Source organism: Centruroides sculpturatus, unplaced genomic scaffold (genome assembly GCF_000671375.1).
Source record: "Centruroides sculpturatus isolate CEXI.00-Female unplaced genomic scaffold, Cexi_2.0 scaffold907, whole genome shotgun sequence".
Classification (NCBI taxonomy): Eukaryota; Metazoa; Arthropoda; class Arachnida; order Scorpiones; family Buthidae; genus Centruroides; species Centruroides sculpturatus.
In genome coordinates, this window is record NW_019385244.1 from 62,205 (window position 1) to 76,186 (window position 13,982).

The following is a 13,982-nucleotide window of genomic DNA, read 5'->3' on the forward strand; positions in this document are numbered from 1 at the left end:
CCGAGTTCCCTTTTCATTTTTGTGTTATTATATTTTAAAAAATTATTATCGTTCCGTATGTGTTTCAAAATGTCTTTTAAATTACTAACAACAAATATGAAAGACTAAGTGCAACGTTGTAACAAATTTCATTTCCATCCAAGTTAAGAATGATATGACTCATCGAAAACTGCGCGAACGAACATAAACAGTGGCGTAATCGTCCATTATCGATCGACTCCAGACCAATTTTGAATTTGTAAACTGTCATTACAACGGACAGTTGAGATTGTGCTCTGGAGGAAACAATTTGTATCACTCTTGCTATGGATATAATTTGTAATCTGGAATTTTTTGCATACTTTTTAATACGTATTTAATTGCGGCTCGCAAAAAATTTCAAATTTTGAAAAATGGCTCGGACTATCAAGGAGCTTGGCCACCCTGATACTATACTATACTAATAATGTATTTTTTTCCTTCTTTTCGGTTATCTGATTTTTTCAGTTATCCGACCAACCTGAGTCCCCAATTGAGTCGGATAATCAATGCTCTACTGTATTTCATTCTAGCAATTAGCTGGATAGGGGTACTTCATTTTTAATTTGAAATTGTGTTGATTTGTTTAATAAACTGGATTGTTTTTGGAAGTATTTATTGCAATATGATATTATTTTTCTTTCTGAAACTTGGTATGGTTCTACTAATAGGAATTTGGATTTAGCTGATTGTTTGCAAGATTATAATCTCCATTTTGGTAAGGCCTTTAAAATACATGTGAAAGGTCGTTATTGTGCAGGTTGGTTATTAGCAATAAGGTCCTCTTTCCCTTGTATGGTAGTTTTTCAGGACAATTTTCTAATACTTGTTAAATTTGATGTTGATCTTGGAAATGTTTTGATTTGTTTATATTAGGGAAAATCACTGGCAATCTATTTTTGATACCTTATCTGGTTTGTTGTTAGATAATAGTAGAAATGTAAGAAGCCGACTTTTAGGGGCAATCAGTTAATTGTGCATCAGAATCACCACCCACATATGATTTAGGCTTTTCCTGCCTAAATCATATGTGGGTGGTGATTCTGGAGGCAAAGATGAAAAGTGTCTAACAACAAAACTGTTTATTTAAACATAAAACAACTTACAAAGTATTAAAATACAATTTGTTCTAGAATGACAGATGATGGGAGAAGTTCTGGACGTCAAACTCAGAGCAGTGGTGTGTTGTTCAAAGTAGTCCCGGGGCTCTAGTGGTTGCAAGTCCATGGAACAGGTGGGAAAACTCCGGCGGCTGATGTAGGAGGATGAACTGAGTTCCTAGCATGGGTCACTATAGAACACACTCAACTGGAGAACTGCTCCTTGAACTTGAAATTCAGAGCTTTTATCAGATTTCTCCTCAAATCTCACCCTTTTGATTGATCCAGTGTCCCATTTTCGTCTCCCCGATTGGTCATTCTTCTGTCTCCAGGCAAAAACCGAGACCAATTCGGATCGCAGGAAAGATCAAATCCGCACCAGGGGTTTTTTCCCCAGCACCCTCCATTGACTCGGCAGACTAAGAGGTGTTAATGGAGCTTTGAAGCCTGTGCACATATTTTACTGTGTTATTGTCTTTTCCCAGATGTTTTAGAACTTAAACAATTTACCAGATGTTCTTGTGGTTGTTTACCCCTGACATTTTAGAACCCAAACAACATAACAGATGTCCTCTTGGTTATTAACCCCCACTTTTCTCGATTGTTTAAACCCCAATGCTGCCTTGACAAAGCTCCCTCTCTTTCTCAGCCAACATTCCTTTACATCATTTATCTTCACATTATGTTTATTTTGATATAAATATGTAGTTTTCCCTCTGGTCTCTGTTTTACATCACTAACACGATCTCTTGGTCTGATATGACAACCAAAATTTCCTGTCTTTGGAATTTTTATAATTAATTTTGATTCAATTTCTGAACCTCACAGACATGTATTAATTGCCAATGATTTTAAAGCTATGATTGAATTGGAGAATATAATTTTTGAAGCATTTTGTAATTTTTTTGGTATTGTTTATCCTAAGCAGAGGAATTCAAAAGACTTAGTGATTGATTCATGTGGTAGGAAGCTGCTTCACTTATGTGAAGATTTAATTTTGATTATTGCTAATGGGAGATGTTTAGGTAAATAAGCAAGTGAATATTCTTTTATCTTTAATCATGGTGTTCTGCTATTGATTTGGTCATAGTTTCTCCATTAATATGGAAAGATGTTGTTTCTCTTATGATAGATCAGTTTTTGGATTCCAATCATTGCCCTTTGATTTTGTGTCTGGCCTATGGCAATGAAATGTTGGTTCCTATAGAGGAAAGGCAGTGGATTACAAGATTATTTTGGAATGAATTTAGAAAGGATAAATTGAGGTTGACTCTGAAAGATGTGTGTGTTTTGACTTTATAGAAGATCTGAGTAACTGGGGATTTAATATTAGAAGACATAAGAATTCTTTGTCATGGTTTGATTCAGAATGTGGGATGTTAATTAGTGCTAGGAATAGAGACTGAAGATCATTTAAGAAAAGCAATGAACCTAATGACCATTTGCATTTTGTAATGTTACACAGTTTGGTGAAACGATTTTGTATTTCAAAAAAGAAATTATTTACTGGTAAAATTCACAACTGTTTTAGTAAAGATAATAGACTTTTTGGAATTATTTGTAACATGTTAAGAAGTCTAAGTTTTGTAATTTTGGTTTCATTTCCATTGATCATTGATTTTATCACTTTTTTAATTTATTAAGTTTAGTAATCATAACTGAAATAATTGATCAAACTGTTGCAAATGATCCAGATTTCGAAAGGAGTGCAAAAGCAAGTTGAGGCCTTTTGGATGCAATCTCCTGCTATCAACATTTGCTTAACAAAAAAACAGAATGTGACAAATGACACTAGAGAAGTTCATTGCAAAACATCAAGAATTTCAGAAAAACCAGGACATTCATCACAAAAATAAACTTTATATTTCTGTGTGCATATACTTGTGTTATGTAACATATATTATTATGCAAATTAATATAAAAATAACTTAAAATTAAAGTAAAATTTGTTTAGTTTTGGCCATATGTTCCCTTTCTCTATTTACTATGGGTTAAAATGACGTCATTTAACACTGTTTCATTTAGCACTTTGTTGTCTAGAATGCATCTTAACTGATAAATGAGGTCTTACTGTACAAATATTTGGATGTTACTTTTTCGACTAATGGTCTATTTTGAATGCATTATATCAATAAGAAAATTCATGCTAGATTAAATTAATTAAAATATCTATAACTGTGAGGCAGATAATAGTAAGGGCTTACCAAACCAATGATTGGTGTGATAAGCCCTTACTATTATCTGCCTCACGGTTATAGATATTTTAATTAATTTAATTATATTTAGGGCTAAAAGCAATTTCTGTAATAATTATGTTCATGCTAAATTATTGATAAATAAAAATCTGCTAGATTACGTAACTTGAATGATTATTTATGTCTATTGAAAACTGTGGTTTTGCCCTCTTTATTATACACCTCAAAAATATGGGGTTTTCATTTAGTTAATAATAATGGTATACAGATTGAATTTATTAAAAATTTACTTTGTTTACATCTTTGTACACGAGGGTATTTATGATGGAATGTGCTTTGACACCTATAAAACTTATGATTTTTAGAAGGTTAAGGAACTGAATTATTTGGATTTCTAATTTTGATGACTCTCATTTGAGTAAGGTATGTTTGACGTTTTTTCTGGGTAAGAATCACATAGATTGGACTCATTTTTTTATTGGTACATGTAATGATCACAGTATTACTTTGATAAGTGACAATTTACAGTTGATAGATTGGTCTCTTCTCCTCGTTAATATTTTTGATAATTTTTTATATGGTATTAATGAAAAAATAAATAATAGTATATATAATAGTTGGTTTAAGAATTTAAATGTTACTTTTTTGATAATTCCTTATATATCAAGATGTTTCTCTTATTATTTTATCTTTCTTTATAGAAGCTAGGTGTAATTCACTGTATTTTTTAAATAATTATGAATTTTTTTAAATTTTTAAATAATTGTGTATTTTTTGTGTGGAGAAGAAAACTATGGATGCCAGGCATATTTTGGCTAAATGTGGGCATCTTAAAGTGTTATGAGAAGAAATTTTTGGTTGCGTTGTTTTTTCCAGGTCTTTTTTTCTTAAAATTTTATTGGAACCTTGTTTTCAATTTAAAGTATTTTGTTTTCTAAAAAAAAATCTGTTGATATTTTGTTTTAGGAGGCATGATTCCTCTGCTATAAATTTGGTTTCATTGTTGGTGTAGTTTGGGAGAATCTGTCAATGTTGTCATCAATACTGATATTTTCTTTTTTATAGATAAGAAATATTCTTATTAATAATTAAATAATATTATAATTATTTATTGGTATTATTTTTTCTTATTTTATTGACAGATGCTCCCAAATTTTAATTTTAACCTTAACCTTAAATTTAAGTAGATTATCAAAACACACCTTATGTTACCAAGATAATTTATTGAAAACTAATGTTTTTGGCCTATTCCATAGGCCATCCTCGGGTTAATTTTTAATTTTTTAATTAAAAATTTAACCTGATGATTATTTTATTATACTGTTATTAATATTTGTATTTGAATATATTCTATTTTTAGAACACTGATGTTCCAATCTTCCGGTTTAACCTGACAATGGTAAAATTTATTTAAAAGAATAATAAATTCTTTTAAATGGCCTATGGAATAGACCAAAAATGTTAGTTTTCAATAAATTATCTTGGCAACATAAGATGTGTTTTGATAATCTAATTATTATTTGCTGAGCACATTCAGTTAAATCTTAAATTTAAGTTAATTCTAATGTAATTTATTATTATTGTATATTTTTGTTTGTGACTTTATGTTCAATGTATTTAAGTGATTTGTTTTTGGGATATGGAATTGCTCCCCACATCAAAGAATGTTTCCAGTATGCATACAAATAAAAAAATAAATACAAGTAAAATTTATTTAAAAGAATAATAAATTCTTTTTATTTCTTTTTTATTTATAAATCATTAATGATTATTATGTTTGATTAATAAGTATCTATATTTTCCTTTCTTTATCTAATTTACTTCTATTTAATGGTAAAAATTATATTCTAAAATTTCTTCATTTTTTAGATATTAAAAAACTTTTACTATTACGTTTTACTAAAAAATTTGACTGTAGTGGTATGATTTTGTGAAGACATTCAAATATTTTATATCCAACTGATTATTTTATGGATTTCTTATGAAGTTTTTTCTTCTGAAAGAAAAGAATATGTAAATTCTGGAGATTGACTAATATATATTTAAAAACGTATACATGTATATAATTTTTAAAAACTTTCAAAAGAAAAGACACTTTAAATTAATGAATATAATAAAATTAAAAAAGGTAACCAATTAACCAGAGCAACATTCATTTTTAAAATGCTAATGTTTTCGACTCCCCTTCTGGGCTCTTCTTCAGGCATTCACTCAAAACCGTTGCAAGCTGGTTCTTAAATTTTCGAATGTATTCGCTTACATATTCCTAATGCGCGTGCATTCCAAATGCAATTAAACATCATTAGACAATTATTCGATTCAAAATGCAAACCACTTATAATTCAAATGACCACAAATGTGAATAAATAAATAAAACAACTTTAAATGTTAGCGTCCATTAGGAATTGCCATGCTGTAGAAAATGACATTTCTTCTTTATACTTAATGCTAGTGGATTTGCACTCCGCTTTAAATATTTCAATTGCTTCTAATATCTTGAGGTGACCTTGATGTGGAGTGGTGAGAACGATATGCACCCTGTCAAATTTGGCTGTGATGTCAGGGTCTGTCGCATATGTCGAAAGGGCTTTCGTATACTTATTTTGTAGTATGTCCGATTTATGTTCTTTCAATTGTACCTCTACAAAATACCTATAATGGATGGCAGGTCGGATAGAGAAATGGTTTATATAGGTGCAACCAAGAGGTCTTTAGTGGTACCTTTTAATATACCTTTTATATTAAGAGATTCTTTTCCTAAAAGTATATATATATATATATATACTTTTTTAAAAAGAAAAGAATCTTTCTAAACATGGAGAAAAACTATGACTTTAATACACTGAACTCCTAATTACTGTGCTAATTAGTTCACAGATGCAAACGGAAACATAAATTATCGAAAACAGCCATTTAAACTATAAAAAAACTATTCAGAAGTTTTAAATGAACTACAGCATATATACAGCTCAACTCTATTATAATATAATGCAAGTCCCAAATTTCATGGGTTCCTAGCTAAAAGGTATATTTAGTCAATAAACATAAAATGTAGATTTCTTTTATTTCCAAAAATATTGTGTAGAAATTTACATTTTACAATTCCGTAAATGTAAATGTAATGTAAAATGTAGAAATTTACATTTTACATTACATTTACATTTTACATTTTACATTTCTAGATATAATTCTATATTTTTCCCAAATTACTGTATTTTAATTTTAGGACTAGTAAAACATCTTTTATTCCAAATCTGTTGTTAATGGTGCTAACTTTGCTATTGCAATATAATAATCCAAGGCTAATGGCACCTCACTTCCATCTCTTAGAATTGACAGTTGAGGGAGGAATTAAAATTGAATCTTGCTTATGATACTTTAGCATTTTACAATAATTCTAATATTTTGATAATGCCATGCATAGATAATTAGGAGTTTCGTGTACGTATTAAATAAATAAGATTTTAACAACATTATAAACTACTGCATTTCTAAACTGAAAGATGAATGAATAATAAATCTTATTATGAATTATGTATATACTAAAATTAGATTAAAACTGACTTTAAAGTAGGACATAAGCAAGAATTTATGATACTTAAAATTATTTATTAAATTTTCAATCTTAAAACAGATAAATTTTAGTAACTTACGGAGTATAACCATGAAGGGCAGTTGCAGCAGCTGCTGCTGATAATGGTGAAGCATGTCTAGCAAATGCTGTGGCAAGTGCTCCCCGTGCACGACCCCTTTGTATGGCTACACCACGTAAGGCAGCCACTGGCAAAGCAAGGGGAGACATGCATTGCACATGAACATCACTTCTAGTGGGTAACTTCAAAGCTGCAGCTTAAAAATACAAATATTTATTAGAATTTTAATTGATTTATAAAGATATTATTAAAGCTAAGAAATAAAAAGCTCAAAATATATTAAAATAAATAATTAAATTTTATAAAGAATTTAGTCAAAGATTTATTAGCTATTACATAGAAATGTAATAGCCAAATTTATTTATGGCTAATTGAAATAAATGGAAAGTTAAGATCTAATTATTATTTTATTCTGAATTAATTAATTAAAAACAAATATTTTTCATAAAATTTAAACTCTCATTAAAGCTCTGAAGAAATAGTTCTATTATGTAAAGATATTGTTTATTCATCAAAATTTATATATCCAGTTTACGCTTATTTATAAGACTTTTTAGATCAAACATTCTTCAAATACACTGGCATGTAAAATTAAAGGATAATAGAGAAAACAGCAGATTACTGTACTGTACAATGTACAGCAAGGTATGTGATGAAAATTGACAGAACTTTAACAGAAACACATTACATAATTTACATGTTGTAGATTTGCATAGTAAAATCATAAAAAAATATTAAAATTGGAACAGAAAAGGAAATAAGAGTTCTCCATTGTTGTTGTGCAGAACAGTCAATACAGTGTTTGACTGCTCAAACTAACATAAAGCACTTGCAACATCTGTTCATGATTCTGATGTGTGTGTTAATTAAATCTTGTGGAATTAACTGTCACTTCTGTAAAAAGGGCAAATCTCCTGAAAGATTCTAGGTGGGGAGTGGTGTTCCAAACACAGTGTCCTAAGGTGACCTTATAATGCTCAATAATATTCATGTCTGATGAATGTTCTAGCCCAGGGGTGGCAAATTTGTGGTATGTCAAGAGAAATCATCTGGCACAAAACATATCATACAATTTCAATTTATCACCTGTCTTTTTCAAACATCCTTTCAGTTTATCACCTAATCATCCTTTTTTCAATATGCTTTTTTTACATTCATTCTAATTAAGGAATATTCATTTAATTTATTTAAATATTGTTATTCTAAGTCTAAACCTTTGGCATGAATAAATATCTTTAAAGCTAAATATGCTTACTATATGGTATGTGGGCTCAAAAAGCTTGCCCCCCCCATTCTAGCCAATCCACTCAAACAGTATTTTCAGATTCCAGATCTCCTCAACCAGTTAAGCTTGATATATCTGCCATCCATCATGCAAAAATCTGGGCTGACTGCATCCCTGAACAGCCTAAACATAAAGGTGCAGAATCTCATTTCTATACTTTTGGCCAGTCACTGACACTGTTTGAAAGATATATAGGTCAGTGTAGCCATTTGCAATAATGCCTCCACAGATAAGCAAAGCACCATCAAGAAAACTGGAATTTCCCAAATAGTTGATGGGTTGTTGCGAGTCCCTGGTTCCTGCCAGATGAGAGTAAAAGTTTGGAATCACTATTTAAACTGTATCATAACTCATCCATGAAAAGAGCATGTGCCCAATTGTCTGGGCTTTACTGCAATGTTGGAAATCTGCACTCATCTTAAATGACCCTCTAGAGAAAGATATTAGGTGGACAAAAATTATAAGTCTCCTTGCATAGAAATCTATCTCACACAACTGACAGTAAAAAATAAATCTGCTTATCCCTGCTGCAAGACCCATCCTAGCTATTAGGTAATACCTGACAATTTCTTCCCACTGTTTGAGCCATATAACAATCTTTAGAAGAGGTAGTAATCTTAGAACACTTTTGTTCTGCACTATGATAAACTTTTCCAGTTCTGCAAAACTATCTCCACAGTTATTATTACAATTGGCTTCATGCTCTCTTATTAGTAATTACAATTTTTAATATGACTATATTATATCTATAGAGCTTATCACATATTGATCTATTTATCATTTATTATATTAATCTATAATTATAAGATAAAATCTTGTAGACCAAAATTCTAATTGAAGAGGGCCAAAAATTTTTTGGCTGAAATGCATTTTATTACTGGTCTAAAGGATGTACAGTACAGTACTGTACATATATTATCTAATGTATTCTTTTGCATAAGATAATTTCAGCTAATATAACTCAAACTTGTATTCTGTCATATTATTTGTATACTTCTTTTTTAATATAAATTAGGTATGATTTATTATATAAAATATTAAAGTTAGATAATTGCAAAATATTATGAACAAAAAGGATTTAGAAAAATTTCTATATCATATTTTAAAGGCTATTTTCACATGTGAAGTAACAACAAAATTACATAGAATAAACATTTTAAAATGTATTAAACTAAGTAAACATATAAATAAAATTATTTTAAAAGTAAAACAGCTAGAAAATTTAGTAATCCTAACACTAACACACTAAAAATGCCAACAAGGTGCAGAACTATGTTAAGAACCTGTAGAAGGAGCCATGGTCTAGGGCAGGGCTTCTTAAACTTTTTTAATTCACGACCCCATTTATGATTGTGATTTTTTTCGCGACCCCCCCCAAAAAAAAAAANGAGCCCTGGTCTAGGGGATAAAATGTTGATTAACTAAAATGGGGCTAAATTTAGAGATTAATAGGGTCTTCCAAATGAAAAAAATTTTTTTTGAAGATTAAATATGTTTTAACAAAGAGACTTCATCTCAGATTGGTATATATCCATTTTGCAAAATATACTTGGCAAGGATCATATCTATCAGCCCTTTATTAATGATGTTTGTATGCTCTAGTATACAAAATTTAAAATGTCTAGATGGGAACCTATGTAATGTAAAATTGAGCTTTTGGTGAAGTGTGTGATCAGTACATTATAAATACCTGAACACCAACAAAATGAACAGAAATCTGTCCATAATTAAGAATTGTTTTAAATTAAAATCAAACTGTAACTCACACCAAAACACTGAAATTTTCTTCATGTTATTAAAGTTATTGTGGTGCATGTCAATTACTAATATAAATGCTGTCATTTGTGAGCATGTGTGTGAATTCCTTATAACTCCAGACAAAATGATGCGATTTTCAGATGAAATTTTAATTATATTCATTTTATGTTCTGACGGAAAGTGCAGGCTACTCATTTTGTGAAAATATTAGCTATAGAATAAATGTTTTATTGATTTTGGATCAGTGATTGCACTTAGATTGCAGTGATGTCAGTGACCATATAATGTTTGTGCTCGACAAAGAAAGTTCCCTTAAACTACAATTTTAAATATCTTAGCAAATAGCGTATTTTAAACATACTTCATTAAATTTAAAATTTATACTTTAAAAAAAAAAAAAAACAAAACATAGTCTGATTTGTCACTTCTACAGCAAATTTTTAAAAAATCTTTCCATAACGACCATGTGACATTCTATTATCCAATCAAAAGTAACAATCTAACAAGCCCATTATTTAGAAAGTGTTATCACCCATCCAACTAACTTACTGTACTGTACATACAATTAATCTTTCTTTTATCAATGTGGAATTAAAAGATGGCTTTATCAAGGGCTGCAGAAACATGATCACAACATCAATCATCAAAACAATACTAAGGTGTTTATTACTAAAAAACCATCAATATTAAGGTGTTTATTACTAAAGGAAGACAGCAATATTATAAACAGAAATATACAAATTTCTAAAAATGCAGACTTACCATTTGGTATTGTTGGAGTCTTTTTTGTTTGTACTCTGGCTGTTGCATTGTTCACCTATTACAGAAAATTTTATTAGACCACTAAGATTATTTTTAATTTTCTTAAAATTAATTTTTAGGCATTTACTTTAAAATGTTATACTAAATTAATACTTTAATTACTTTTAATGTACTTTTTCAGGATAAAATTTAAGAAAAAATTATATTTCCCTATTATTTATAACAGTTAAAAACAATAATTTAAATTTATGTAATTTCTTGCATTAATTAAAAAGAAATACAAATTGTATGTAAATCATTTGTATATTCATCATTTGCAATCTTCTTGGAAAAATATGAAATTCTAATTTGTGTAATAAAATAAATAATACATAAATTATTTTAGAAAGATGTGTAACTGAAAGCATAAAAATTACTTTCAATATATGTAAATTGTTGTTTTATTCATTTTAATATAAAAACAAGTTAATTAAAACATAAGCTATCTCAATATAAATATATCAGTTTTCTAAGAAACATAAAAATTGTAATTGGAAATGATTTAAAAAATGCTTTAAATATTCATAAATTCTTACTTTCTTTTTTCCAATATAATGATAAAACTCATTACAATAATAACACAAATTATTTTTATAATTTCATTTAATAAAACAATCTTACAGCTAAGTAATATTAAACATTTATAGCCATTACATTAAATTTTTCAATTACAATATAAAATTACAACCCCTGATAAAAAGTATCTGAATATGATGTAAGAAAATAAAATTGTTTAGTTTGAGCTTACTTTATAGGAAAATAAAAATGTAACATTCAAAACAAAAATATACAGTTTGTTCACTGGATTATGAAATGTTAAACACTTTAATTTCAAAAGAATAAACCAAACCATTTTCCCAAAAAAAAGTTTTTTACATANATACAGTACCACTAATGATCAACAATAGTAATAATAATAATAATAATACTAAAATAATAATAAAAGGATCACATGCAAAATAATAGAAGATAATATTTTGTTGGTCCTCCTCTTTACTTCAGCTAACTTTAATGACTTCTTTAAGTTCATCTTTATTAGTTGGTAGCCTTTTATCAATCAGTGTTTTCAACTTGGCCCATAAATTTTCAATAGAGTTTAAATATAGGATATTTTCAGGCTTGAGAGTTTAAAAATTCTTTATTTCATTTGGCTTGATGTCATGTGGCTTTATCATCCTGCATACAATATCAGCATCACCAAAGTGATCTTTGATTGTTGTATTTTCAGTTCCAATAGCTGACATGCAGCCATGAATCATTAAACTTGTTGGAAAGTTTTTAACAATTTTAATGTTTTGGGGCTGCATTAACAAGTGTTCCTATTCAGGCAGTCTTCCTTAAGTTTCTCATCTTCACTTCTCCAAACAAGTTTTCTTGCATCATCAACACATCCAATGTATATACAACCCTAATCTGAGTAAATAACCTTTTTCCAATCTTCTACAGTCCAATTTTTGTGCTGTCTTGCCCATTTGAAACAATTGTTTTTTGTTCCTTGGTCAGATATGGTTTTGTTTTGGCTTTACAAATGAAAATTCTGCCATTCAGTCTATTTTTTACTGTTCTATCACAAACATTTGATTATTTAAACACAGACAAAAACACCTAAACCAGCATACTCAAATAAACATTTTTACTAACATTTTTATCTGTTTATAACAGACATCTTCAGGTATATATAACATCAAACTAAATGGACAAATTAAAATTAAATATCTGATTTTAATTTGTCAATTAATGTTAGTAAAGGTGTTTATTTGGGGTATGCTAGCTTATGTGTTTTGTCTATGTTTATACAAACAATTGATTTATTTTTCTTACATTCTGCATTTGGATTGTTTGGAAAACATCTTTTGATTTTTTAAATATATTTTTTTTAATAGGTGATCTTGAGCCTTGCGGGTTTTATGTCTCCTGTGTGTCTTTAAACTTTTGCCAAGTGTAATTTACATTTCCTAAAGACATACCAATACACACAGCTACTTCATTTTGGCTTTTTCCCTCTTGTATCAGTTTCATAATTTGTTTTCTCACACCATTACTAAATTCTTTGATTGAGACCATTGTTTAAACAAAGACAGATCTCTGTTTATTTAGAAAATGATACCAACACACTCCTTAAAGCTAATAGATTCTTCCATTCAAATTTGAATGCTCAAATATGTAAATTTAGAACAGTGTTCAAAAACTTTTTTCAATACCACTTTATGTAAAAATATTCTTTTGGGAAAATGGTTTTGTTTATTCACTTGAAATTAAAGTGATAAATACTTAATAACCTAATGAATAAAACTTATATGTTTGTTTTGAGCATTACATTTTTATTTTCTTGTAAAATGAGCTCAAACTAACCAGTTTTATTTTCTTACATCATGATCAAATACTTTTTTTGCCAGGGATTGTAGTTTATATGGTGTGTGTAAAATGTTCAGTGAATGTTAGAATATCTTGAATGCAACACATGCAACAAGGTCAAGCATAAACTCAGACATCCAGCAACATGTCTAGAATCACCTTTTAGCATGGAATATGTGTGGAAAAAGTGGGCTTCCAATGTAGTCATTCAAGCATAGTTTTTTGAGAGGTGGCATCAAAGAGTAATGGAACAATAATTTTAAGCACAACATAAAGTTATGCTTAAAATTGAGAAAAATGGCAATGGAGACACATGAAATGTTGATCAAAGAGATCTTGCACTTGTGGACTTGTTTTTGTTTCCTTGCCTCAAATAGGACATTAAGGGATCGTATGTTGCTGACATCTCCACAATTTAAGTCCATATGACATTATTAAATTCTAAAAGTTTTTAGGGAATTAGTATTTCTGAACTATAAAATTTTTTATTGTATTCTACTGGAAGAATTTGAAATTTTTTTCATTTACTGATCCTTAAGGCAAATCATGTCTTTTTTTCCACTTACAAGTGTATATATGTAAACTTAAAAAATATTTACACATCATTTATTAAGTGTGCAAAAGCACTAGTTCTAAAAAGACAATACAAAAGTAAAACAAAATTTTTAAAAAACACTGCAGAAATATACTGCTAACCTTCAAACCTTTTAAAAAGCAAGAAACACAAAGAAAATAATAAACATGAATATGACTGAAAAGCATTGTATTTGCAAAGTGCTCTAAAGCCAAGTTGCATACTATGGAATTTTTTCTTTAA

General features: G+C 28.9%; 1 protein-coding gene across 4 annotated transcripts in view; it reads right to left on the bottom strand.

Moving 5' to 3' along the window:
- Positions 1-13,982, bottom strand: part of LOC111636664 (RNA binding protein fox-1 homolog 1-like) — a 172,163-nt gene that overhangs the window by 18,867 nt on the left and 139,314 nt on the right. For all 4 annotated transcript variants that reach the window (XM_023381951.1, XM_023381952.1, XM_023381950.1 and 1 more), the window contains 2 exons: positions 10,772-10,826; positions 6,967-7,162 (listed from right to left, as the gene is read on the bottom strand). In XM_023381951.1, the coding sequence (XP_023237719.1) occupies positions 6,967-7,162; positions 10,772-10,826 (251 nt within the window). The remainder of the gene's footprint in view (positions 1-6,966; positions 7,163-10,771; positions 10,827-13,982) is intronic.